The 23,957-nt window shown below is 50.3% G+C and overlaps 13 protein-coding genes and 1 non-coding gene across 14 annotated transcripts, besides 1 other annotated feature; 7 read left to right on the top strand and 7 right to left on the bottom strand.

Annotated features, from left to right (window-relative positions):
- Nucleotides 1-910: 910 nt before the first annotated feature.
- Nucleotides 911-1,213, top strand: K452DRAFT_208546 (uncharacterized protein; the record flags this gene model as incomplete). The annotated part of the gene is made up of 1 exon (XM_033536138.1): nt 911-1,213. A coding segment is annotated over one exon (303 nt), but the record flags the coding sequence as incomplete, so codon positions are not given.
- A 120-nt stretch (nt 1,214-1,333) lies between these two features.
- K452DRAFT_302007 (uncharacterized protein) lies at nt 1,334-2,614 on the top strand (the record flags this gene model as incomplete). Its single annotated transcript, XM_033542522.1, has 1 exon — nt 1,334-2,614. The coding sequence occupies one exon, from the start codon at nt 1,334-1,336 to the stop codon at nt 2,612-2,614; it is 1,281 nt and encodes a 426-aa protein (XP_033393146.1).
- Nucleotides 2,615-2,987: 373 nt separating this feature from the next.
- K452DRAFT_209164 (uncharacterized protein) lies at nt 2,988-4,076 on the top strand (the record flags this gene model as incomplete). Its single annotated transcript, XM_033536146.1, has 1 exon — nt 2,988-4,076. A coding segment is annotated over one exon (1,089 nt), but the record flags the coding sequence as incomplete, so codon positions are not given.
- Nucleotides 4,077-4,833: 757 nt separating this feature from the next.
- Nucleotides 4,834-5,678, top strand: K452DRAFT_110974 (uncharacterized protein). The gene has a single exon (XM_033535027.1). The coding sequence runs from the start codon at nt 4,960-4,962 to the stop codon at nt 5,545-5,547; it is 588 nt and encodes a 195-aa protein (XP_033393144.1). The 5' UTR covers nt 4,834-4,959; the 3' UTR covers nt 5,548-5,678.
- Nucleotides 5,679-5,731: 53 nt separating this feature from the next.
- On the bottom strand, nt 5,732-5,803 carry K452DRAFT_t145. The gene has a single exon. It is a non-coding gene; the product is annotated as a tRNA-Met (tRNA).
- Nucleotides 5,804-6,025: 222 nt separating this feature from the next.
- K452DRAFT_361947 (uncharacterized protein) lies at nt 6,026-8,611 on the bottom strand (the record flags this gene model as incomplete). Its single annotated transcript, XM_033546462.1, has 2 exons — nt 7,884-8,611; nt 6,026-7,846 (listed from the first exon to the last, which is right to left on the bottom strand). The coding sequence occupies exons 1-2, from the start codon at nt 8,274-8,276 to the stop codon at nt 6,026-6,028; spliced, it is 2,214 nt and encodes a 737-aa protein (XP_033393143.1). The 5' UTR covers nt 8,277-8,611.
- A 1,786-nt stretch (nt 8,612-10,397) lies between these two features.
- Nucleotides 10,398-10,808, bottom strand: K452DRAFT_110947 (uncharacterized protein). Its single transcript, XM_033535026.1, has one exon. The coding sequence runs from the start codon at nt 10,667-10,669 to the stop codon at nt 10,454-10,456; it is 216 nt and encodes a 71-aa protein (XP_033393142.1). The 5' UTR covers nt 10,670-10,808; the 3' UTR covers nt 10,398-10,453.
- K452DRAFT_291666 (uncharacterized protein) lies at nt 10,615-14,086 on the top strand. The gene has a single exon (XM_033541226.1). The coding sequence runs from the start codon at nt 10,889-10,891 to the stop codon at nt 13,763-13,765; it is 2,877 nt and encodes a 958-aa protein (XP_033393141.1). The 5' UTR covers nt 10,615-10,888; the 3' UTR covers nt 13,766-14,086.
- Nucleotides 13,960-14,835, top strand: K452DRAFT_110925 (uncharacterized protein). Its single transcript, XM_033535025.1, has one exon. The coding sequence runs from the start codon at nt 14,154-14,156 to the stop codon at nt 14,826-14,828; it is 675 nt and encodes a 224-aa protein (XP_033393140.1). The 5' UTR covers nt 13,960-14,153; the 3' UTR covers nt 14,829-14,835.
- A 75-nt stretch (nt 14,836-14,910) lies between these two features.
- Nucleotides 14,911-17,003, top strand: K452DRAFT_302004 (uncharacterized protein; the record flags this gene model as incomplete). The annotated part of the gene is made up of 5 exons (XM_033542521.1): nt 14,911-15,461; nt 15,516-15,629; nt 15,678-15,961; nt 16,014-16,843; nt 16,980-17,003. The coding sequence occupies 5 exons, from the start codon at nt 14,911-14,913 to the stop codon at nt 17,001-17,003; spliced, it is 1,803 nt and encodes a 600-aa protein (XP_033393139.1).
- Nucleotides 17,004-17,025: 22 nt separating this feature from the next.
- K452DRAFT_291665 (uncharacterized protein) lies at nt 17,026-18,258 on the bottom strand. The gene has a single exon (XM_033541225.1). It carries the CDS (start codon nt 18,167-18,169, stop codon nt 17,108-17,110), a length of 1,062 nt encoding a protein of 353 aa, XP_033393138.1. The 5' UTR covers nt 18,170-18,258; the 3' UTR covers nt 17,026-17,107.
- A 373-nt stretch (nt 18,259-18,631) lies between these two features.
- K452DRAFT_291664 (uncharacterized protein) lies at nt 18,632-19,826 on the bottom strand. Its single transcript, XM_033541224.1, has 2 exons — nt 19,692-19,826; nt 18,632-19,627 (listed from the first exon to the last, which is right to left on the bottom strand). Exons 1-2 carry the CDS (start codon nt 19,699-19,701, stop codon nt 18,990-18,992), a joined length of 648 nt encoding a protein of 215 aa, XP_033393137.1. The 5' UTR covers nt 19,702-19,826; the 3' UTR covers nt 18,632-18,989.
- A 165-nt stretch (nt 19,827-19,991) lies between these two features.
- Nucleotides 19,992-20,171: a sequence feature (Protein overlapping with rRNA (K452DRAFT_236005, KAF2137421.1) was converted to a misc_feature.).
- Nucleotides 20,156-21,990, bottom strand: K452DRAFT_291663 (uncharacterized protein). Its single transcript, XM_033541223.1, has one exon. It carries the CDS (start codon nt 21,811-21,813, stop codon nt 20,377-20,379), a length of 1,437 nt encoding a protein of 478 aa, XP_033393136.1. The 5' UTR covers nt 21,814-21,990; the 3' UTR covers nt 20,156-20,376.
- A 787-nt stretch (nt 21,991-22,777) lies between these two features.
- Nucleotides 22,778-23,523, bottom strand: K452DRAFT_321826 (uncharacterized protein; the record flags this gene model as incomplete). Its single annotated transcript, XM_033544437.1, has 3 exons — nt 22,778-22,867; nt 22,918-23,286; nt 23,332-23,523. 3 exons carry the CDS (start codon nt 23,521-23,523, stop codon nt 22,778-22,780), a joined length of 651 nt encoding a protein of 216 aa, XP_033393135.1.
- Between the last annotated feature and the right edge of the window lie 434 nt (nt 23,524-23,957).

Here is a 23,957-nt window from a genome sequence, read left to right as displayed (position 1 = left end):
TAGCCTGCATATCGCTCAGGGCGATGGGTCAGGGTAAATGAATACAACTCAACTCAACTCAACTCAATCAAGGCTGCCAGAATCATTCCGAAACAAGATCGGTTTACATCGAGGCATAAAGCAAGCTAAGAAAAGCAATCCTCAACAGCACCGTCTATGCGGAGTGTGCGAGTGGATCTGCTCCACTTCCAAAATTCTCAAGTTCCGCAAGGAGTTTGATCCCCGAAATCACTTTGATTTCAAGCCACATGACCGGGAAAGTTACGAACATCATGCAACCGCAAAAGCACTGAAGGATACCGCCGAAAATGGATGCCATCTTTGTACCCTCATTTGGGCATCTCTAAGCCCTGAACAGCAGAGGACTCTGCTTGATATTGATGCTGATTTAGAGGCTAAACTCACAAGAGAGTTGGAAAGGGAGGGGGCACGACCTCCAGAAAATATTGCAAATCAGCGACGTATCCGGCTTGTGTTAGAGAAATTCTACGGGGATGTAGCGCCTACACAACCAGACCATGTTCTTCAGGAGACACACCCACTAAATATCACAGTTGGTGTTAAGCTCAAGCCACACTTTGGCGGCTGCAGGATGGCTCGCAGATGGAGTCCAAAAAACCAGCTATCCGAAACCAAGAGGTTTTTCGAGGAAGGCGAATTCACACGGCCAATCTACATTCTACCATCTCTATCTGAGAGGGAATTTATAACGTCGCAGACATTCAAAAACACTGGCTCAGATGAGACTATCTATTATATCTCAGACTGGTTGAAAAGAACCGAACCCACAGTTCTAGAAACAAATAGTTTCCTACCTGGGAGACTTATCGATGTCAGAGGATCAAAACGAAACGGCTTTGTCCGAGTGCTCTCCAGCGAAGAGATTAAAAGGAAAGACCCGTATGACCTGAGATATGCTGCATTAAGTCACTGTTGGGGCAAAACAGAATTCCTGAAGCTTGAAAAGGACAAAATTGAGGAGTTCTCCATAGGCATTGCTATGGCCCGAACCGGCATGCCGAAGAACTTTAAAGAGGCTATACAAGTCACTGAAAGGCTTGGGATTCCTTTCATTTGGATCGATTCGCTCTGTATTGTCCAAGATGACAAACAAGATTGGAAGATCGAGGCGGCAAAAATGAAGGATGTTTATCGGTGTGCTACGTTCACAATCGTGGCAGCAAGCGCAGCGGACAGTAGCGGTGGGCTTTTCCGTGATCAGCATCCACTTCATGCTAGTCCATGTCTGGTGTCCGTTCAGTCAAGGTTATTTCGCCGACCAATCCTTCACTACGCATTGCCGTCCCACCTGGACACCCGAATGCTGCGAAACATGGAAATCGAATCAACAACCTGGAACTCCCGCGGGTGGTGTTTACAAGAGCGCTACCTTTCGCCACGATTGGTGTATTTCAGCGAGTTGCAAGTACACCTTGAGTCAAAAGATATACACAGATCTTTGGCTCAGTACCGGGAGCTGAAATCACAGTATGACTGGATTGAATCTTTCAAGGAGAATCCTAGACTTCGAGGGCACTCGTTCCAGCTCAAGAAGCGCCAGGTACCTATATTGGTCCGGTGGTGGGAGTACGTGACAGAATATTCAAAACGCAATCTTACCAAGGCTGAAGACAAGCCTATCGCTATCGATGGACTAGCAAAACTCCTCATTTCTGAAAATACACCTCAGGATGCCCTTCCCACAGTGGGAGAGATTGAAGATCAAGCAGATCCTCAATTCTCCGATACATTCACGCTCGATCTCCTTTGGTACGTCGAAAGAGGCAAGAGATCCCGTCCGAAGCCAGTAGAACCAGAAAAATCATCACCCTCCTGGTCTTGGATTTCAGTTGATGGTGAAGTCTTTAACGATTCTGCTGGATCTTCTTGCACCAATACGCTCATCAAAGATGTCGAGTTCAAAACTTCAATCTTCCATGGCAAAAAAGCAAATGACTGGAAAACCGTCACACCAATGCTGCTGTCTGGGCGCGTAGGCCTCAAGCTACATGGTCGCCTGAGAAAAGCAAAATGGTCCAAGCCTGCGAATGACTTGTTCTATGCCCCTCGGCAAAGCAGCGCAGAAGCCCTGTTCTACTATAATGATGTTATAGATAAAAACATCACAATAGAAGGGAAAGGAAACGCACAGATTCAATCATTTACAGTGTTTAAACCAGTCTCTGATGTGGAGCATGTAGGTCCAGCAGTGTATCACTTGCTCGATAACCAGAGCACGAAAGTCGGCTGGGTGGTTCCAGACACGGATGATGAGCTCCCCGGTCAGCTTTATTGCCTCCAGTTCCTCATTGAGCCAGCTACAGAACTCGAGAAGAAGTCTTTGGCCAGCACGTGGACGATTCGAGGCCTTGTTTTGCAATCAAGCGGGCAGGACACTGACAGTCCAAATCCACGCCACTTCAAGCGCGTCGGGTATTTTGAGCTCGATCAACCTCCTTGTCGCATACGCATTCCCAGTCTAATGGAATTCCTGGAGAACAATAAGCAAGAGTGGAAATCTCGTTATCCAGTTGTAAGAGAACCTCCTGCTATTGATCCGGCTGGATTTTTCTCTGAAGGTAATTATGAAGAGAGGGAGATAGTGATTTGGTAGCGGTGAGAGGTCAGTCTCTTATGCGATGATCGAAGTGTTGGGGTTCCCAAGCCAGAAGACATCGGGAACCACTGTTTTGGCATACATAAGTAGCGATTGTGAATGGAATGCGAAATGTCGTTTTGCGTCAATTTAACTATAGCCGTGACATCGCTGTGGCCGTTGTTCTGTTGCGGTGGAAAACATGTGGTGCGGACACAACATCTGAGATCCGCTTACTTTACCCCGCATTCCAAGGCTTAGTTATGCAGCACAGCCTTGTTGGACGTTACACAACTTTTAGATCTGTTCGGTTAAGCGCCAGTACTTAAGATGAGATGAGGCCCCCCTCCATTCACGCCTAGCCGCCACTTTGTCCATTACTCTCTCGACCATGCGGCTCCTTAATACGCACACAAGTCGACTCGAAGAATTCACGGACGATACAATACCCTCATATGTCATTCTTTCTCACAGATGGCAAAACGAAGAGGTGCTCTTCGATGACTGGATCAGCGGCCGGGCGCACGAAAAAGCGGGGTTTGGGAAAATCGAGGGCGCCCGCAAGCAGGCAGCTGCGCGTGGTTTCAAGTACATTTGGGCCGACACTTTCTGCATAGACAAGCGCAGCAGTTCTGAACTATCAGAAGCGATCAATTCTATGTTCAACTGGTACAAGAATGCTGATGTTTGCTATGCCTACCTTGTCGACGTTCCGGACAGGTTGGAGTCACACAGTGACCCTCTTTTCGCCCAGAGTGAATGGTTCCAGAGAGGATGGACGTTGCAAGAATTGGTTGCGCCTAAGAAAATGATTTTTTTCTCTAATGGATGGGTAGAAATTGGGTCAAAGGTCTCACTGCAACATGTATTATCGGCCATTACAGGTATCGAGATCGGAGTACTCACTTATACCACAGACCTCTACTCAGTTAGTGTGGCGAAACGCATGTCCTGGGCTGCAAACAGGAGAACAACAAGAATCGAAGATACTGCCTATTGTCTTATGGGCTTGTTTAATGTCAACATGCCGATGATATATGGCGAGGGTCTAAAATCTTTCGTACGGTTACAAGAAGAGATTATACGAAACTCCGATGACGAGTCGCTCTTTGCATGGACAGATCCAGAGGCTTCCCCGCTTACACCCTGTGGATTGCTGGCCACTTCTCCAAGGCACTTTGCTCAGTGCGGAGAAGTATCCTCATACCATTCATGGGATGGCCAGCTTCCATTTTCCAAGACAAACAAAGGCTTCCGGATATCACTACCGCTTGATCCTGTAGGAGACGATGTATACCTTGCTACCCTAAACTGTCGAGTGTCAGGAGAACATGAAGGCGTCATCGGTATCTATCTGAAGCAGCTGGGCTGGAGTGCTTTAGACCACAGGGAGGATCAGTACGCCAGAATCAACACAAACAAACTCGCCAACCCAAAGCGACGTGGTGGCGTTCGGCATCTTTACGTGCTGCAGCAAATCGTCAAGACCACTGTTTCAAAGAACATATTCCTGGAGCACATTCTCAAGATAAACAAAAACGTACACTCCCGAGACATTGGTGCGAGAGAAAGCCCCTACTGTAACCTACTGGCTCTCGATTCCAACAACAACAGCGAAGTTTATTTCCGTTTCCAGAATTTTGCAACGTTTAGTCTGGACAAAAGTGGTGTCGGCCAGTTGGTGGCTGTCACAGTCTTTCAACGCAGGAACAAATCTAAATTTGCCGTTCTTTTCGGAGCTGCAACCAATCGTGGCGTGGCCGTGCAGTTTATCCCTAATTTTGGAGAGCTGTTGGATATGACATTCTCCGCACTCGAAAAGATTTTCGAGCCTCAATTGCCCGGCCAGGACGTTGTTCTCGGCGGCGAGATGTTTCGGGTCGACATATTGACATATGTGAAAGGCCAAACGAAGATCTTCGAGGCAAAAATCTCTATCGCTGTCATTGACGACTCGGAAATTCCAGGAAGTCAGCCTGAACCGTATAGTTCGCCATTGCGACAAGAAGAATCAGATATTCCAAATGGTCAGTCTAAACCGAATGGGCTGACAGCGCATTACGAAGAAGAGGCAACAAGCGCAAGATGGAGATACTTTTGCTGTCTGTAAACTGTTTGTGATAGCATAAGAAAGGAAGTCTCATACCGGACCGCTCAATGTGCCCGGCCGACAGTATAGTTTACCAGGAGCGTTGGCCTGGGATAGGTGCACTCACCGGGGTATTGCCAGCACTAAGGACAAGCAAGAATAAACATAGTTGTTTTCTCATCCGAAGTTGACCACCTTTTTATCACAATCGCCCTCGTCGAAAGCCATACGGAACATATAGTCGAAAATTTCTCCATGGAAAAAAGGCCGAGAAATGGACAAGTTGCCGAGTCTCCTAGGCTCACAATTTGTCCTTGGTGATGAAGATCGCGTCTGGCCTCTCAGTGGCAGGATAAGGGCTGCAGGAACATGGATGCCGAAAAGCGAAGAGCTAGCTAGAGTCCGTCCGCCCATACGCACACGGCTAAGAGTCTCACGCTCTCCGCTATCCGGCCTATTCGTCAATTTGAGACTGGAAGGGACATGGTCTCTACTTTCGAGAACAACCACTCACCATCTCCTCAAGCACGGTATGCCAACCACCTCATCCCGTACCCGAATCCCCCGCGACAACTCCATACGCCACTCTACAGCTGCCCAGACGGCTCAGATCAACCAGCAAAGTATGATTTTCAGAAGCGACCACAACGCCCTGTTCATTGTATACGACTCTGCTTGTGGAAGCCTACGAGTCTGGCGTGGCGTCGTTGGCGCGACCGGGCGTTCGGCCAGCCGGGTACGATGCGGCGGCGATGAGCGGCATGGACTTAGTGTTCGGACAGGACTAGCTGCAACAGCAGCGCAGCGAACGAGATGTCTGAGATGCGCGGTGATGACGCTGGCGATATCATTGTCATGGTAGTGATGAACACGATGACGAGCAAGGCAGTCGGTCGCGGCGGACCTGGACAGCGGAGCCAAGCAAAAGGACTCCGCTCGCTTAAGGCTGCCGCCCCGCTCCACTCCACCCCACTCTTAACTCCGTGCTTCCACACAAACACGACACAGTCGACCGGCGCGCAAAAAGAGAAAAGATAATCGACGTCTAGCTGCGAATGGTTTCGATCCATTGTCCTCCGGGTTATGAGCCCGGCGCGCTTCCGCTGCGCCACGCAGCTTTTTCAGACGTTGATGGTTTAAATTTTCAAAAAGGATTCTATGTTACAATAGACAAGATTTCAGTTTGTACTATGTAGAAATGCATCGAAAACCCAGATGTTCATTGCTATGGTCATTGCTTGAGTACGTTGAAGGGTAGTGTTCGTTGGTAATCGAACCGTCCCCTTTTCAGATAGGGATATGTGGGCAATTTGAACGTGAATTATCGAGATATCTCCTTTTTATTTTAATCTTACAAACCTCCATTTTATCTTTGCCAATCCAATATCAAAAAGATCTGCCCAATCTACACGCCCGGAAGGGAGGATTCCAAAACCAACCCGTCTTGAGATTCCTGCTTTATTTTTCACACCCAACACAAAGTTCGATGATATAAAACGAGAGATGAGTATAAACTCATCGACCTTCTCGTATTTAGTATCGAATCGAAAGATACCCGAGCGCCCTTTAAATATCCATTCAAATTCCGATTCAAAGTCGAACACATCCTCGAATGGTACAGATAAGCATGGAGCCCGGAACCCGAGCTCCCCTGCTGTGAGGGTAGCAGGCAGTAGTGCCCCTTCTCTGCCTTGTTCCACTGTCTTGCCTGTGAAGATTGCGACCAAGTTTATACCTCTGGGTTTGCGTAGATATTCATCTCGCGTACGGTATTTCCGGGACCTGGAGCCATCGCAAAGATACCATTTGTCTACAAAGGAGTAGTCCGTTCGGAAGTACATTGCGTAGACGATTGAGTAGCTCGCATTATCCACGTGGATAAAGTCAATGGGAGCAATGAGAGAAGCCCATGACCAGGTTGAAATTCCGGGCCGTTTGTTGATTTGGTCATCGCTGTTAGTCGAGTGTGCAGGAAACCAATACAAAGCTTCAGGAAAGAATTGGGCCGGAATGCCCTGTGAGATATTAATCTCCCGTTCGGCACCATTTTTCGACTTCGAAAAACGCCGGTAGATACCCGTAAATGCGTTAAGTATATCCTCGGAATACCTTAACTCTCTTATACTGTAGTCTGAGACGGCAGATGCGAATGCGTTTAAACCCGAACTATAGTTGTAGTCTTGTCCCATGTAAGGTAGACTAGGGACCAATAATGGATCTGGATCCCAGCTTACGTTGTTGTTCCACCAAGGAGGGCTATATCTGAACCATAACTCCTTAGAGAGAAGTTCTAGATTTTCAATTCGTTCCAGGCTGTAACCTTCTCTTCGGTCTCTCCCAGAGCCTTGGAAAAACACCTCATCTTGCGTAAAGTACAAATGGCGTCTTGAGAGACACATCTCTTGGTAAGTCCATCCTCTGGTATTCCAGTAGCTTGCCCGGATTTGTTCGATAAGACAGGGACGGCAGATGGCAGCCTTCAACGTGCCGTCTGTAGTAGGGAGAGAAAACTTTCTCTCAAACCGAAAATTTGTGCGAGACGTTACTCCAGGAAGCCCAGCTTCTGCGTCAATGCCAGAAGCAGCTATAAGAGTCAAAATGGCGTTTTCGTAGACATGGTTCATGCCATGAATCAGCCTTCTTTTCTCATCTATATCGTCCTGGATGATGCATAAAGCATCGACCCATAGATATCTTTGACCGATGTTGCGAGTAAATTTTATCGCGTCCCTAATCGTCCGAGGTAGCCTTTTGCCAACAAACCTTGAGGCGCTTTCTGTGCTCAAAGATTTTGGCTGACTGAGTGCGACCACGTTGCTTTTAGTGGTTATGATTGCAGGGGGGTCCAGATTTCCCCAAACGTAGGATAATGCCAGATACTGACAAAGCTCGGGTTTCTGCACCAGGCACTCTTCCAGCACATCAATAACCCGAAATCCGTACTGAATTATGGGTGTTTTCGTTTTCATTTCAATATCGTCAAGAGTCTTGGAATCCTCGAGCCACTGGACGGCAAGTTTTGTATCGAAAACAGGGCCAATAGCACGCCGCGGTGCGTGTCTGGTTGTACTTGAGGCAAGTTCCAGCTCGGCCAGAATGAAAAGATTTCTATCGTTCCACCGGTTGGTTCGTCGCGTCCTTGGTTGGAACCTTGGAGGGTCCTGTGTGATTGCAAGAAGTGGTCGATAATATGCATACGTTTTCTTGCCGCCCTTTTTTTGATAGGTCAACCACTCTTTGCTTTGAAAGAAACAACAATGGCTGCATTTCTTCGTTAATTTCAGGCTTTTCATCTGCCCAGTGAATATGGATCGCTGCCCAGATTAGACTACAGAACGGACATAGCTCGTCCTTAAAGTCATCTAAGTACCCAATAAAAGTTTCTTCGACTTTGGTTTTGAACATAGGCTTCAGATCTATCTTGGAGCATGTTCCGCAGAGCTCGGGGTTTTGTGGATTTTGATTTCCAGTATCCTTTTTTGGAAAATGCTTGGACGCGAGGTAGTCGATGGAGGATTGATTTAGTGAGTCCAAGCGGTGTCGTTTTTGGACGCTTGTGCCAAGAGGACTTTCGGCGCGTCGCTTGGCCATCTCGTACCAATGAACTGTATTGATGATGTTTGAGTTCAGAAGGAATGAAATGAGACATTTCCTGCTCTTTAATGTGTACTCCTCATGATAGTTTGCTCAGCCCCCCTCTTAAGTTTTGAGCAGAGCATCGGAGTCTCCAGACTCCTGGATATGTAGTCTAGAAACCGGAAGCGACTACCTTCGAGAGTCTTTGCGGTTCACAGTTCTTTTTAGCGTGTCCCTGCCACTTTAAAATGGAATTTCGTCCGTCGCTTGCAGACTTTCGTTATCTCCAACAGCAAGATGGTCTCGGTGAGCACTTTCACGTAACCTGGTGGCGGGATCATCAACGTACGTATGACCGGCGACATCCTTCAAAGCCTCAGCCCCAAGGGTACGCGTTGAGCTGATGCGGGGTTGGCTGCAGGCGTTTTCGAGGCAACCAATTACGCCCGCCCACCTCATGTTTGATGGTGAGAGCTAATGCACCAGCAATTTACCTGGCTGCACCAGACCATTTTGGGCTGACCGGTCGCCCAAGGCATACCAAAGTCAGCCTCGCGCTGATAGTTGGATTCAGCCTTCCCCAGGTTGCGTTTGTGTGGCCGAGTTCATCTGTCCTGGAGAGCCAATGCGGACGGCAGCTCACAAGCCAGAAACTTGACAAAAGGAAAGCCGTTACTTGCGAAGCCAATGCGAACTGTTGCCCAAAGAGAAGTCCTGTGGTCCCCTTGGCATTGTTCGTACTGAGTTAAACTAGCATTGCTTAGTGACTCAACACTCATTTCCTTTTCAAGACTGCACTGGGACCCTGTTAAGCACACCAAGCAAATTCTTATGCTGGCCGGAAAAGATCAGCTATTAAGTGTTTGAGATGGGTGACAACAGCCTTTACCGAGTCAGACCTCTCCTGTCTTCGTCTAAGCACTTCCCAGGCTGGATATGTATAGCTGAACAGAGTGACATTGCGTCTCTTCGAAAAAGGCCGGAACTTCGAAATTGCCCAGGTCTTTTCAAGTCATCTTCCGACTTACCTATGTCCGTGAATCGTGATATCAGTTGCCTCTCAGCCCTCTCGCTATCAATGCCAGCTTCGTCTCATGTTGAGGCGCAGTGAAAGGATGCCTAGCGGGTGTAGAGACCGAGTTTGTAGACACTTTCCAGTGATGTCCGCAAAGGTTAGGCTGCGATAGACGTGGGCCTGATCAGCTTCCACAACCATAATAACTTCCCTCGTTTATCATCGGCTTGGAACTGCAGCAGCTATAGCTTCCAGCCAGATGTACGGCTTCGAAAAGCGTCGAGCCGCGGTGCGTCCTATTTGCATGCCAACGTCTCCTCGCATTATCGTTCCAGCACCGCCCATTGTAGCCGATCTGGCTCTCACGCCCGACTCAGGCAACCGTAGGATATTGTGATGTCATCCGAAGTATGCGTGAAGTTGAGAACATGGACGATCAATGCAACTCCACCAACGCGAAGCCAGAGCCGTTGATCGTCGACGTTGCATCCTCACCAACGTACCGCATGCCTCCTCCAGATGTTTGTATCGTTATCGTATCGAGCAAATATTGTTCGTGGCACGTATACGCGGGCCGAAGGGGTGGCAGGACGAGGCCGTCGGTCGTACGGCTGACGGTGGCGCGCTCAGCCGGGCGCGACGACGGAGCGGGTGAGAGCGAGGGGGAGGAGAGGTTGACCGCGGCGGAGACAAGGCATCGCGCGATGTAGAGACGGGGCGTAGCGATGGTGTCGTCAATGGGCGGTGCGGTTGTGGTTGGGGTTTTGTTGTTTGTTGACTTGCGGAGTGCGGGGTTGCGGGGTAGCGAGACTTGTCTCGATTTGGACTAGCCTTTCCTGCCAAAAACAACATCTGAACATCTCCATGTGATCCTCCAACTCTCGTGCCGCCAAGATGCATGCTCGACAGCATCACCACCTCCATATCACTGGGACTGAGCCGGGCTCAAGCACCGGTGCACAGGTGTCCAGGCTTGCGGCTGTGGAGTCCTTAGCCAACCTTCATCCACACACCCTCAAGTCTGCAACATCAATCGACGACAAGCCCGGCCACACAACCAACTAAAAAGTCCATACTCTCAACCTCACAAGTTTAAAAGAACATAAACACTGTGGAACCCCCAGCGTCGCACATCAAAGTCTAAGCGAAGGCATCATTCAGCTGTCCTTATCTCGTCTCACTGCAAGGTCACACCATTATCACGTGCAGAAGACAGCCGGCAAAACAGGGATGCACAGCTGATCTCAGCAGGCGGTAGATTGGCGAAAATTCTTTGGGCCTGAGTTGAGAGTTTAGTGCCACGCGCCGGCGTCTCCGCATTGCACTTCGTCTTCGTATGGACGCGCTGATCTGTCTTTGCGCCTTTGCGGGGCCATTTTCTCCACTCTCCCATTCATTCTTCTTACTTTTGACTAGTGGGTGTTAGCCTCTATTGCTCTGCTCTTTGCGTTTCAGGGCGAAAGCCTGGTTACTGGCGGTCGCCCGATCGGACCTTCACTTGTCTGTTCTTTCTAAACGCAGCTGGTCCAATCATTTGCCGCCTTTCGAGAGAATCCTCCGGCTCAATATTTCTATTTCTTCATGAGATTAGCAGGCCTATCCGATCTCCCCGATGGCATTGCCGACTTATTCGGTATCCTGCATCAGGACGTTGGTAAAGGCTAGTTCTTTTATTCCGGTTGGGCCATCCTGCGTAGGTGACCTACACAAAAAAGTTCCCGTGCGAACTCACAACTGGGTGCTTGGCCCTGGATTATCATATCTCTCCGGATTCGGCAAACGGAATGCCCACAACGTCGGCTTCGATCGGCTATTGAGACAACGGAACAAACCTGACCGACCAGTATTTGAAGCATACCCCTACTATAATCGACCGCTCCCTGCTCACAACTCAATACGTCTACTCGCTTTGCATCCAGGACTTCCTGGAGATAGTAAGATTACGACCTCTCTTGAAGTCGCAGATTTCGAAACACTCCCATATGAGGCGCTTTCATACGTGTGGGATGATCCGTCCGCTTTGAATTACCTAAAAAGAGAGAAATCCAGAGATGTACTGTTAGGTGAAGACAATGAGGGGAGAACAAGGTGCGTCATCGAATGCGATGGATACACAATCGGTGTCACACCGAACTTGTACTATGCACTCCGCCGCTTGCGCCTATCCAAGTATAGACGTCTGCTATGGATTGATGCGCTCTCAATCAACCAGGCCAACAATTCGGAAAAGAATCAGCAAATACCGCTGATGAGCATGATCTATGCCAACGCCCAGCAAGTTAATGTCTGGCTGGGCGAGGACAGTCCCATGATGTCAGGTGCGTTAATTGCCTTGTCAAGATGGGCCCAGGTATGGCGTAGCACCGACGTTGTATATCAACCGGAGCTCCGAAACCGCCTCGTGTCGGGCGGAATATTTCCCTTAGAACGCTATTTCTTTCAGACAATGATACGCCGGGCTTGGTTCACGAGAGCGTGGGCGTTTCAAGAGCTATGCTTATCGAAGCATGCTGTCCTCATGTGTTCACAGTATTCTGTTCCATGGCCCAGATTCCGAGATGCCTGTGCGGCAGTCGTCGGGGCAGGGTATGCTTATTCTGTCTTTGAAGAACAGCAGAATGTTCAGACGCTATGCGACTTCTGGGACCTGACGAGAAAAATGCCCTCTCCCGAGAGTCGGGCATTAGCTGAGCAGTTCCAACTCTCTAGCCTGATACAGCGAACCAGCTCACAACAGGCATCTGACCCTCGAGACAAGATATATTCTCTGGTTGGACTGGCCAGTTCGCCGGCTGGAAACACGACTGTCAGGGCTGACTACAATCTCTCTGTGGAAGATACCTATCGCATATTTACAAGAGCCATGATTGAGGAAGACGGCGACCTTGGCATTCTATCAAGCGTTAAAAGGCCACGGGTGGATCAGTTGCTTGAGGTGAGAGCCTTGTCTCAAGGGATCAGGCCGCTTAAAGGGTTGCCATCTTGGGTACCGGATTATCAGTACAATGACGTGGTCGAACAAACTTATGGACGCCATCATATCAATGGCCGTGAAGGTCCTATTGAGCTTGGCCGAACCCGATTCCCCCAAACCATTGCGCAGCAAAATGAAGGCTTGCCAATGTACCGGCCGAGTAATGAATTCTCAAGCCGCGTACTGAACGGAAGCATCGCATTCGACACGGACGATCAAGGCCAGCTCGGCGTTTACGGTAAGCATGTAGGGAAAGTCCGTGCGACCTTCTCGATGCCTTTTACCAGTGATCCGTCGCTGCGGGCCGGATCTCTATCTCCGAAAGAAGCAAGGCCGGAGAGATCGCCACCAAACATCCGCTTCAACTTCGACTTCAGAGAGAAATTCGTGCGGTGGGGGTTTGGAACAACAGTGTTGCCCGATCCTGTCCTTGAAGAAGAGCGATACCGCCACACAGGCGAGAACACTGCCATGGCCGTCTTGCGCACGCTCACTGCCGACATGCTCCCAATTTCACACCGTCTGCCAGACTCCTACAAGGTGACCTATTTCCCGCTCCACTACGACTGGTACCTCTGGAATGACCCGAAGGAGATGCTACGCACAATCCTCATCTTTCTCGGCTTGTCCTTCCACATCGCTCCACCGCTGATTTTCTTCTACCTTGCGCTGCGGAGCTTCAAGCTTTTCGAAGCGAACCGCAGCCTCCACCATCGGAAGGGGAATCCCCTCAAACCTTGGAACGCATTCGACACGTACGCGATGCGATGGCCTTGGAAAGCGCGCTCGGTGTACGAGGACATACTGCTAGATCCCGAGACATCACTATCCAACGACGAAAGTCACGGCAAGGACAAAGCGCTGAAAACCTACCGCCACTACTTCGACCGCGAAAAGATCACCGGGGCCATCGCCCTCTCGCTCGCCTCCGTCCCGCTGATAGCCTGGTCCGGCATAACCTTCCCGGTCCTCTGCACCCTGTGGAAATACTCCGCCCTCGCCGCCACGGCGCAAGCCGCCGTCTTCGCCGCCCTGACCTGGCGCACCCGGCATATGCGCTCTGCGGAGCCATCGGCCGAGGTCCCCGCCGGGTGGGAAGAGCGCGCCGCCCGCGCCAGCAAGCACCGGTTTTGGGGCCTGGCGTGCGAGGTGCAGCACGCGGTGAACCGGACCAGTTGGAACCGGGTGTTTTTCGTAACTGAGGAGGGGCATATGGGCGTTGGGCCTGTGGGGATGCAGACCGGGGATCGCGTGGTTGCGCTCGTGGGCGGCGGCGTCGTGTATGTGGTGCGCAGGAAGCTGGGGGAGGATGCGAAGGGGGATGGGAAGGTGGAGAAGGCGAAGGTGCGCGGGAAGATGAAGAAGGGGCAGTTGCCGCATGAGCTGTGGGAGTTGGTGGGCGAGGCTTATGTCCATGGCGTTATGGATGGGGAGGCCTGGGGTAAGTATGAGTATAGGGAGTGGGATGATTTGGAGAATTTGAAGAGGATGGCTACGAAGATGGTTTTGGTGTAGGTTGCACAGGTTTGGGTTTGTGGTTTATGTGGTGTATGTTTTGAAGGTATTGTATTGAAACGGATGCATTCTTCTGTCGATTTTCTTGTCGGATATACTATCTTCTTTCGCTGTTCAATGCTGACACATCAGGCTGAGACACGCTAAGCTGGCAGCTGTGTAGCATTGTTAGGCTGTGGTACTGTACGACCAAATTGCTGCCTGCTGTTGCCTTCTGTGCAATGGGTGCCGCGCCCTCTGCAGACGCCAGCTTATCAGGCTCGCGTTCTCCCCCTTTTTTTTTTTTTTTTTTTTTTTTTTTTTTTTTTTTTTTTTTTTTTTAACTAAAACCTTCCATTTCTTTTATCGCCACTTTATTTGCCTTGCTCCACACAAGCTTTTCAATCAAATGGAGCAACAGAATGAAACAAAAAGCTTCATCACACCCTCTCTGGACGACGAAGGGACTCGCAGGTTGACACGCGACTCTTTCTTGTCGATCCCGTTACACGACGTTCAAGACTCCGCCGAAACACTCCACAACGAAAATGTACTACGAACAGAGACTTTGCCGGTGAAAGCAGCTTCCAAGCCGAACAATTTCCAGCGATTTGGCATTGAGTTGGTAATAACTAATATCATTGCCGTCGTTTTACTTCTTGGTGCCTTTTCAGCTTTAACGTTTCTATGGTTTGGAGGAGACGCAAATGTGAACTGGCGTAAGGTAATGTTGAATGGATGGATAGGCCAAGCAGTTACTTTATCAACAATTGCAATCCGGCTTGCTGTTTCAATACAAGCAGGTACAGCGGTAGCCATGCTGGCTTCAACTTCCCTTGAACCCACCCGCAACGGCGTGCTCCTTCGACAAGCGGCCAGTCTGTCACTTATGCGAAATACAAACACGGGCCCGATTACATCTCTCTGGCCATTCTGGAAGGACTTTCGCTGGGGAAAAAAATACCTGGGTGTTTTCGGCCGTCACTCTACTTGGAATTACCTCCCTTGTGTCACAATTCACATCAACACTTTTGCTGTGGGATGTCCGCACCGGAAATGTCCGTGGATTTGCCGTAACAAATGAAACACGCACCGGCTTTACACTGCAAGATTACGTTGACGGAACTCCCGCAAGTATCCCCAAGGAACGCAATTACTGGGAATTAATGCCTCGGGAGTTTCCAGTATTTGCGGAGTGGTCCGCGAAGCCAGATGCCCTCCCAGTCTCAATTGTGGATACTGGCCCAGTCGCTCGAGCATTTTTACCCGTCAATATTGAAGACTCCAACATTGTGCAGTTTGAGGGGACAGGCTCGTTATTCGACGCACGGGTAGTTTGTGTTCGACCCGTAATTGAAGCAGTGGAGTTTGACGACTACTGGACCCAGGGATATGTATCACTTGGACCACTTCTGGAAGACCTGTCCAAAGTTCTCAGATATAATGGAACGCGTGGTTTTGTGGACGAACTCGGGATTACGCCATCAGACAAATTCACTCAAGAATCGGGGCCTAACTTACAGTTCCACGGACTATCGCCAACGTTCGGTGGTCTGGTGAACCAATTCGACCCGACAATTAATAGCACAATCAAAGTCAATTTCCCTAGCGATTGGTCATCAGAGACATTGGTCGGAACCTTAGCCAACATTGATACGGGAAGCAGAAATGACCAGGCCGGCGATGACCTTCAGTGGCATATCGAACTTGGGCACGCGTTCCTTTTTATAAGAAACAAAGGATTTCAACATATATGGGCTAATTCTGAAAGTTCACATGGGGAGCACCGTAACGCCACATTCCATGAGAGAGGCTCATGGCTCGTATACATGCCTAATACAACTGACATCCCTTCCTTCGAAGCATCATTATGTTTTGATTCAATGTGAGTGCTTATAGAGTCTTATACGCAGTAACACTGATTGTATGGCAGGTACAATCAACTCTTCTCGTATAATAGATATTATCACCCTCAAGATTTTCCAGTTACCGCACGAAAGAGGAGTCTGAAAACTGATTTTGAAGATCCTGCTCCTAAATGGGATTCCAAAAATAATAAATACGATACAAGGAGATTACCCCAGCATCTCGGTGCCGCTGTCCCAGATTCTTATGAACGAAACGTCTTCGACCTTGATATTGACAGTGTGAATGAAAAGATGGAAGAATACATTGATCAGTGGGATCCAGATTTCAAGGCTGCAATCGAAGACTGGAGTAAGAACCTAAAGTGAATCTTATTGACAGACCAATCAATGACATTTCGCAGATGATATGGGAAGTACCATTTATGTCAATACCTCACAACGCGACATTCTAAGAACAAACAAAGATATTCTTAACCTAACCGGCTCAGACTACCTGAAGACGATGTACGCAGACTTTCTCAACCGTTTGCTATGGAATCCGACCGTGACACCCACCGATATTGTGGAGGCCACATTCAAGGCAGGATCTGCGCGTACCAATGAGCCTGATAGTACTTCCGACAAACTTGATGAGAGTTACCTCCTTCTCCATCCTGTTTCGATCGCACTAGTAGAAGACATACTAGAAGACACGGATAACCCAGCGCTCGCATGGCAGGCACTAACAACTTCGTTGATGGGCGCGGCCTATCGCGATTGGGCTCCTTACTTCACTGTCTCCGAGCCAGTTACCACAATTCTTGCTATATCAACGCAATTTCCTCAGCACCAGAAAGGTTTCTGGATCGTCGTCGGGAACCTCGTTGCACATTTCGCTTTGGTCACAACTGCGTTCATCTGGTTCCTCAGATCCACTCAATACAGCTTGCTCAACAATCCCTGGCAAGCAGTATCGCAGCTGATAGCCCCGGAGACGAAAGAACTCTTGGAAAACGCCACGATGGCCGACGGCAAGCAGGTCCAGGAATGCATCCGTGCTTCTGGCAGGGAAGGCTTGAGGTTCAAGATCAAAAAGGAATCGGAGAAAGACCGCGTTTGCTTGTTGCTTGCTCAACAGGTTGATGGCGATATCAAAACCCTCAAACAACAACCCAGTCAGGAGGACATAGAGCTGGTTACTCGAGCGAGTAGTGTCGAAATTGGTGGCTTGTCGCGGCGCAGGCAGGAGCAGGTACAGGAGGATAGTGAGTAGTCAATGAGGTTTTCCATATTTTCTTCGATTTCATAGCATATCGCCAATATTTTATGGCAAACTGAATTCCGCTTGTTGTCTGAGGGGACACTGATAAACTATTTTTCGTTGCCAGTCATCGGAAAAGGCCAATGCTTGAGCAGGTACTTTTGTACTCATATCAACTTCATACTGTTCTAGATCATCTCCACATATAAATTTATGGCTACTACATATCCATTACATTAACCTGTTTGGCCGTTCTCAAGAAATCCTACACTTGTCCGAAGATGGGATAGTATTCGGACAGCCAGGCATATCACCGATGCTGCTAGCATGGTCACTGCCCCTAAAAGGAGCGACAGAACCAGAAGCAATTGTCCCTTTCGCGTTTTGGTCATAGACTTGGAACTGCATACCCCAAGCATTCTTCAGGTCAGGCATATAACACTCGACTTCCTTGTCCATCTGCTGGAAGTCCGCATCCTTGTTCAGCAAGTAGTGCTGCTGGCCATCATTGTAGCAATCAGTGAAGTCGAGGCCGCCGGAAGTAAAGTACTCGTCACTGTAGACTTCGCGCTTAGCAGCGGAGCCCTCGCCTCTCTTGTGGCCGAAGCCAAGAGACATGACGGCGTGGTCCTGCTCATATGCTGTCATTGTAAAGTGCATACTGGTGTTGTGGTGGTTGTGCATGTGGAAGACGGGCCAGTGCGTGCCGTTGGCCAGATTGAGGCGCGCGAGCTTCGGGTGATGGTGCGGCATGAAGCCGTCGAGCGTGACGGGGCGACCAAATAGATCGCTCATCTGGCCTTCCACGTCTGTGACAATCTCGTCACGCTTCCAATTGCCGATTTGGATACCATTCTGAGCCAGTCGATCGTGGATAATTTTGACGGTGGAGGCGCCGTTTTTCGCCGCTGCGATGAAGGTCACGGCTGTGGCGACCGCGCCGTATACGCATTGAATTTGGTTGGACGTGCCGCTGTGGAACTCTTTGCATGCTGTGGCGAGAGACCAGAATGAATAGATCTGGTTGACAGTCCAGGCTGCGGCACCGATGTACCAGAGTAGAGCGCGTTTGGTAACAGGGTTGCTGTGCTGCTCGTAGTCGTGCATTTTTTGCTCCAGATGTTGGAGCAGATCGCGCTCTTTGCTGAGTTGAATGGTGTGGTATACGAAAGCAACAACGCCAATGCTTAAAACCACAAGCATAATGAGCATCGCCTTGAGGGTCTTTTTGAGGCGTTGGTTGTTGCTGCTGAGCAGGTGCAATGTCGTCGTTGAGTGCTCCTTGCTGCAGAAGCCTGCTTCATAGTTCTTCTCCATAGTGCGTTTGCGTTGTGGAAAAATGCACTAGTATATGTAGGACGAGTAGGCAAGCAATTTGCTGGAAGAGGCTTCCAAAGATAACGATGATGAGGAGATTTGAGAGTGATGGTGATGGAATTTCGAGACATCTGCGAATACTTATAGTTCCAAGTACCGCAATGGTATCGTTCTTGTTGCCGACTCTTTCAACCCCTCCATGCACATAATGATCCTCTATTATTATGCAGTAAGACGGTGTCTGTTCCAATCTGGTGTTTTGATTTATGAGCTGAATGCAAGTTTGATAGTACTGTTCTCTGGCGATGCAGTGATGAAAATATATTTCCCATTACACTCAGAGCTGAAGCTTAGCGAAGCTTATAGCGTCACATGCAACCAGCAAACAAGGATTGAGAGTCCCAAAAATGGAAATATGCGGGATTTAAGCTCTTACTTGGCACTGCTTACTTGGCACGAAGGCGCAGTACTTTCACTAATTGAAATCTACCTTATGACTTGTCTCGCAACAATTACCAGAATCCCAAGCAGCCTCTAAGCTATCACGGGAAAGTCATAGCAAAACTACAGTACCAGACCGACTGATATGTGATTACGAAGCGACAGTAGACCCACCAACCCCGCTCCCCTCCCCATGATCTCCACATCCATTCTCGCCTGTTTGCGAAAGCAGTAAAACCCACCACCGCAAATAGTAACATGGAGGCCTCATCCGCAGATATGAACCAGCATCGAAAAGCTCTCAGAATCAGCAACATTCAGCTCCTCAATCTTAACCCATCCAAACAGCAAAAACTCCGATAAACTACCCGCCCCCACCTCACTCAGCTTTGCACTTCTCCGCCCCCACATCACCATCAGCGCTACTAGCACCATCACACGCTCCACCAAGGCCACCCTCACCCAACCCCTCCACGGCAACCTCAACGTCCTCGCCCTTTCCCACTGCCTCCATCACGCGCAGCAGGTTCCTTGTCTTCACCGTGACTTCATCCTTGCACTTAACGAGCGGCATGACCGGCCTGAATGCCGCTACTGTCCTCTCCTCACGCAAGGAAACCCGGTCAAGACCTGATTTGGCGATTCCGGTAAGCGTGTCGTCTGTGCTGTTGGTGGATTTCTCTTCCGCATCGTCACCGTCGCGAGTTGTGACAGTGTAAGTAACAGTGATCGTGATGCCCAGGGGCAGTTCCTCCGTGCACTTCGCCCCATCACGAAGCGTAGTCAACAGGACTTTGGAACTCGTGGAGGGTGGCCCGATAGTCAGGGATGTTGATGTGTCGCCCTCGTGATACGGCGAGGTGTTCTCGTCGTGTAGCAGTGCAGAAGCTGGCTCGCCAGGCCAGAAGATCCGCGCAAGAAGAGCATGGTCGTGGAGGATAGTGAGGACAGTCCGGAGGGTAACATTCCGCGCGAGCGGGTATGACTGAGGCTTTGCCGTTTTGGTTGCGCTGAAGACTAAGGTTTTCGGTGAGTATGCACATGTGAGACGTGGTACTGTTGGGGAAGAGAGTGTGCCTACAGGATGCCATGATGAGCGATAGAGACGGGCGGCTTGTTGTTCGGGTGGAATGCTGGGTAGAATGTGTGTGCATAAGGTTCGCAGACACCTAAGTTCATGACCTACGTCAACGAAGTTCACCGCATCAGCCGAGCTTCACCTGCAGATATGTATGCTGGCATCTTCGCCCGATAAATATACCCTTATCCATGCATGTGCAATTGCCTAAACCGCGCAGTAAGCAAGTGATCGGCAAACCGCTGACGGCCGACGTCCGATCCTGTCGAAGATAGGCAACATACACAAAGATCCATGCACATCTTAGTTATAAGCCAAACAAATATTATGAACAAGCACATGCGACCATAGGTCGCGGAGAATTGGGCATCCCCTCCGCTCTGCCATACACAAGCCGCGAACCGGCTGATTAGTAGTTAGGTGGGTGACCACTGGCGAATCCCAGCTGCCGTATGTTTTTGTTTTTTGATGTCTTTGACTTTTTGTCGTTTTGATATCGGATGGTCTGAATCTCTTAGCATTGGCTGTATACAAAGCTCTTCTCGCCTTGAAGGCCAAGTTATGCAAGAACCCACACAAGCCCAACCGTACCTACCTACAAACGCATTCTTAACCATCCAAAACTGCCGAGCAGTTCTGACGCCGTAACCTCTCAACCATGTCTCCATTCCCTCCCTCTAGCACCAACCTACCTCCATGACCCAGTCCCTGCTCTCCCAACCGCAACAAGCACACCCGCAATCACCTCCTCCTTCCGCGCCTCATACGTTGCCACCTCCGCCCCCGTTTTGCTCGCCACCACCGCCCTCGCTGCCTTTCCAACGCGTAAGAACTTGTCTCGGACACTTGGTACCGCCATTTCGCACCCGCGCTGCCGCCCCGACGCCCAGCGGCATAAGCCTGCCATATCAGCGACGATGTCGCGAGCACGCAGGTCGTTGATAGTACCAACGATGCTGCCATCTTCGTCATCGGTCGGGTCCCAAAACAGGAGCGTCGAGCACCAGGCACGCGTGGCGTCGAAGGCGGCGACGTTGTTCGTGCGGGCATATTGTCCCAGAGCGCTGAGCTTGGACTGAAGGGCGTGGTGCGCGTGTGCGTCGCGGTTGATGGCGTGGGCGCCACGGACCCAGGCCAAGAGCTCCGAGAGGAGGTTTGGCGGGGTTGGTGCGGATGCGAGAGAGACGGGGCGTGTGGGCTCGAGGCTAGCTTTGCGGGCTGCTTGGAGAGCGTATTCCTCTCCGTCCGAATCAATTTCGCAGAGGATCTCGGATGGGGTGTTCGGGACGTCGAGCATGTCTCCAGACTCGATAGTGGACGTCTGGTTGGGTTGAGGCACTGTAGGTGGATATGTCGGATGGGACAGTGGATGTGAAGCTGCCGAAGGTGCTGATGGTTCGATAGACGGCTTGGCTGGCCCATCTTCATAAGAAGGCGGCTCAGTTTCCGCTCGATTTCCATACGTCACCTTGTTCCAGTCAACCAGCACCGCATCTCGACCGTCATACATTCCCCAAAGGTTAACTTCGTTCTGTGAAGGACCGCGCAGTCGCCAATGCTCGTGGAGCTTTCTCAAGCCTTGCATGGCGTAGTCACTGTACTTCATGTAAACAGCGAATCTTCGCGTGGCAGACAGAGACTTGAGACCAAGTAGCAAATCGTACGAGGTGGATGTGCTGGGTTTGATGGTCTTGGCGGTCGTCTTAGGCATGACGACGAATCCGGGAGCGGCCAAGTCGAAGCATACACAGATGACACGACCTGAATCGCTTATGTCTGCTTCTTGAAAGACTGCATTACTGAGGCCGGAGGAAGAGCCCAGCTGCGAGGCTTGCATCGCCTCGAAGGTGACAGCAGAAGTAGGATTGCTGCCCAACGCAGAAGGCGGGATAATCAACAACATCTCCCTTTTAAGTGTACGACCAGCTGCCCTGACGGCGATGAAGAGCGACAACAGTATGTGGTGATCGCGGGTTTCGGGATTGAAATCAGTTTGGATAGTAAAGTTGGGTGCCTGCTTGTTGGCGAGTGAACAGGAGCCCAGTGACGACGGGACCGTCGAGTGGGCATCCATCCACTCAACCAATATGCGCTCATGCAAAAGGTTTCCCATTGGAGCTGCCATGGCGACGATGATGCCTATTGATGCGACCAGGTTAGCAAGAATGAAGAGACGCAGCACAGTGGAAGACTAGCCCCCCGCCGTCAAAGCGGGAACTCCCACCCACCCAGGCTTTGATGTGCGGAGCAGCCTTGACTCAAAAGCTGGAGCGTCCACTGCAGCGCAAACGCCGGAGAACCGGGCCACCGCGCGGACCGTACGGAGGGTAGTTCTGAGCGTGCAATCTAGGCGGCGCTGGAGAACCCAACCACCCCATACCAAGGCACCGTGAGGGCAGTTCCGAGCGTTTGGCCGCAGCGGCTCGGTCTGTCGCAAGCGAGTAAGAGCTGGATGCGATGCGTAGAGATGGACAGCAGTCGCGATAGAAGACGCGGAGATGTTGTTTGGTGGTGGAGCTTGGGTGCGCGCGACCGCAAGCCAAACGCGATCGAGTCGGACTTGGCGCCAAGCCTCACGTGCGCGCTCACCGATTACAAAGTCCCCTCCACCGCCTGCTTCATCTCCTCCCCATCACACTGGCTTTGTCTAACACAACACATCAGCAGCAAGGAACCGTTCATTCATCAACCGGCTTGCATCGCACGTCCGCGTGCCAGACCGGCGACGTAGGCGGAGTTGCTCCGTCTACTACGGCGGACCAAATGTGACAGAATGGCCGCAATGCTACGGCTGGTGGAACGGTCTGTTTTCGCTGAACTTTCAGCGCAGGTTCGTGTGGAGACCTTGGGTTTGAGGGACATTTTTGGGGTTGTGGACGGTATGCCTCTTACTATCATTGTTACAGATTGGTAGGGCGTCAAGGCTTATTATGGTTTTTTTCATTCCCTCGATGTTTTGAGTTATACTGCTGAGATTGTCTTATTTTCCTGGCCTGTTTGGACTGCATCTCCCTCTTTTCTATTTCTTTTCTTCAGTATAATTGCACTTCTATTCCCACTCGCCTCTCTCCTCTTCCTCACTTGGCGTCTCAGTCGAAGTCGCCAGAATAACCGAAATATACCGAAAGCCCATGGCAGAACAGCGCAAACGCAGCAATAGCACTAACCATAACCGCAATCTACAACCCACATCAGCAATCAGGTCCCCAAAGGTTTTTACCACACATACCTTCCGTTCATCCGGCTGCCACACGCCATCCTTTATCGCCGCATGCCAAAGCAAGATAAACAACCCCACCAAGAAGAGGTAGATCCCAAACCTGAGCATCATAACCGGAATTTGCCACACAAAGACTTGCACAAGTCGTGGCCGACGCCTCCCCACCGAGTCGTAGTACCCCAGCATACCCCTCACCCGCGACAGATGCTCTGGGTGGCTGTTGAATCGGTACAGCATGATGCTTTGCTGCGTCGCACTTGCAATGCTAGCCACGATGAACATTAAGCCGCCGTACCAGCACGCTTGGATAGTCCAAGTCGTATTTTGTGTAGTTGGCCATTGCATTGCGCCGCTAATGAGGCTTGCGAGGAGGGCGCTCTGGCAGAAACGTTAGGGTGGTCGGAGAGGGGGTGGTGCTCTTACGGTCAGCCCGGTGAAGGAGAGCTCAGCGAGCTTCGCCTCGTACCATTTTCGCGTCAAGTCGTCTTGGTCGTTCGTTGGGTCGAGGAGAGACTTGATAGGCTCCCAGGCTACGATCCAAGGGCTTGCTATCTCTGCTGCGAAAGATTTAACGCTGCTCAGTGGCACTTTCGGGGGGTTTAAGGGTGCCTCCATTGCAATTTTGGGGTAAGATCGGATGCGTATCAGTTCTTGTTCTATGATTCCAGGAGTGTGAGCAGCTAATGCTCGCTAGTAGTTTACCAAGGTATTTATGTCACGTTAAGTGCAAGTCATACAAGCTTAAGCCTCGCTAGGTAAGCGACATATTATTAGCATTGGTTGTGGAACCATTGACACATTGGAATGAACTCTGGCTTTGTATCACAACACCGGTCTACGCTTACTGTGTAGTCCAGACATGGCTTACCGCATGAGCAAGGCTCCGTACTCCTTAGCGCTGACCGGTGACCCAGCCATACATTGCTTTTCTGTGGCAATGTCATTGCTTGCATCTCAAGAACTCAGCCGCAGAAAAGCTCCCAAGTTTCTCCAGCATCAAGCCATCAATTACAAGCTCACTGTAGCGTATTATCGGTCACGTTCAACCG

Source organism: Aplosporella prunicola (genome assembly GCF_010093885.1).
Source record: "Aplosporella prunicola CBS 121167 unplaced genomic scaffold K452scaffold_30, whole genome shotgun sequence".
NCBI classification, from domain to species: Eukaryota; Fungi; Ascomycota; class Dothideomycetes; order Botryosphaeriales; family Aplosporellaceae; genus Aplosporella; species Aplosporella prunicola.
This window is presented reverse-complemented; position numbering and strand designations above follow the sequence as displayed.

Bases quoted from the DNA above. Each gene is read 5' to 3' on its own strand.
- K452DRAFT_110974 (XM_033535027.1), top strand. From the start codon at position 4,960: ATGGACAAGTTGCCGAGTCTCCTAGGCTCACAATTTGTCCTTGGTGAT.
- K452DRAFT_110947 (XM_033535026.1), bottom strand. From the start codon at position 10,669: ATGGGAGAGTGGAGAAAATGGCCCCGCAAAGGCGCAAAGACAGATCAG.
- K452DRAFT_291666 (XM_033541226.1), top strand. From the start codon at position 10,889: ATGGCATTGCCGACTTATTCGGTATCCTGCATCAGGACGTTGGTAAAG.
- K452DRAFT_110925 (XM_033535025.1), top strand. From the start codon at position 14,154: ATGGAGCAACAGAATGAAACAAAAAGCTTCATCACACCCTCTCTGGAC.
- K452DRAFT_291665 (XM_033541225.1), bottom strand. From the start codon at position 18,169: ATGGAGAAGAACTATGAAGCAGGCTTCTGCAGCAAGGAGCACTCAACG.
- K452DRAFT_291663 (XM_033541223.1), bottom strand. From the start codon at position 21,813: ATGGCAGCTCCAATGGGAAACCTTTTGCATGAGCGCATATTGGTTGAG.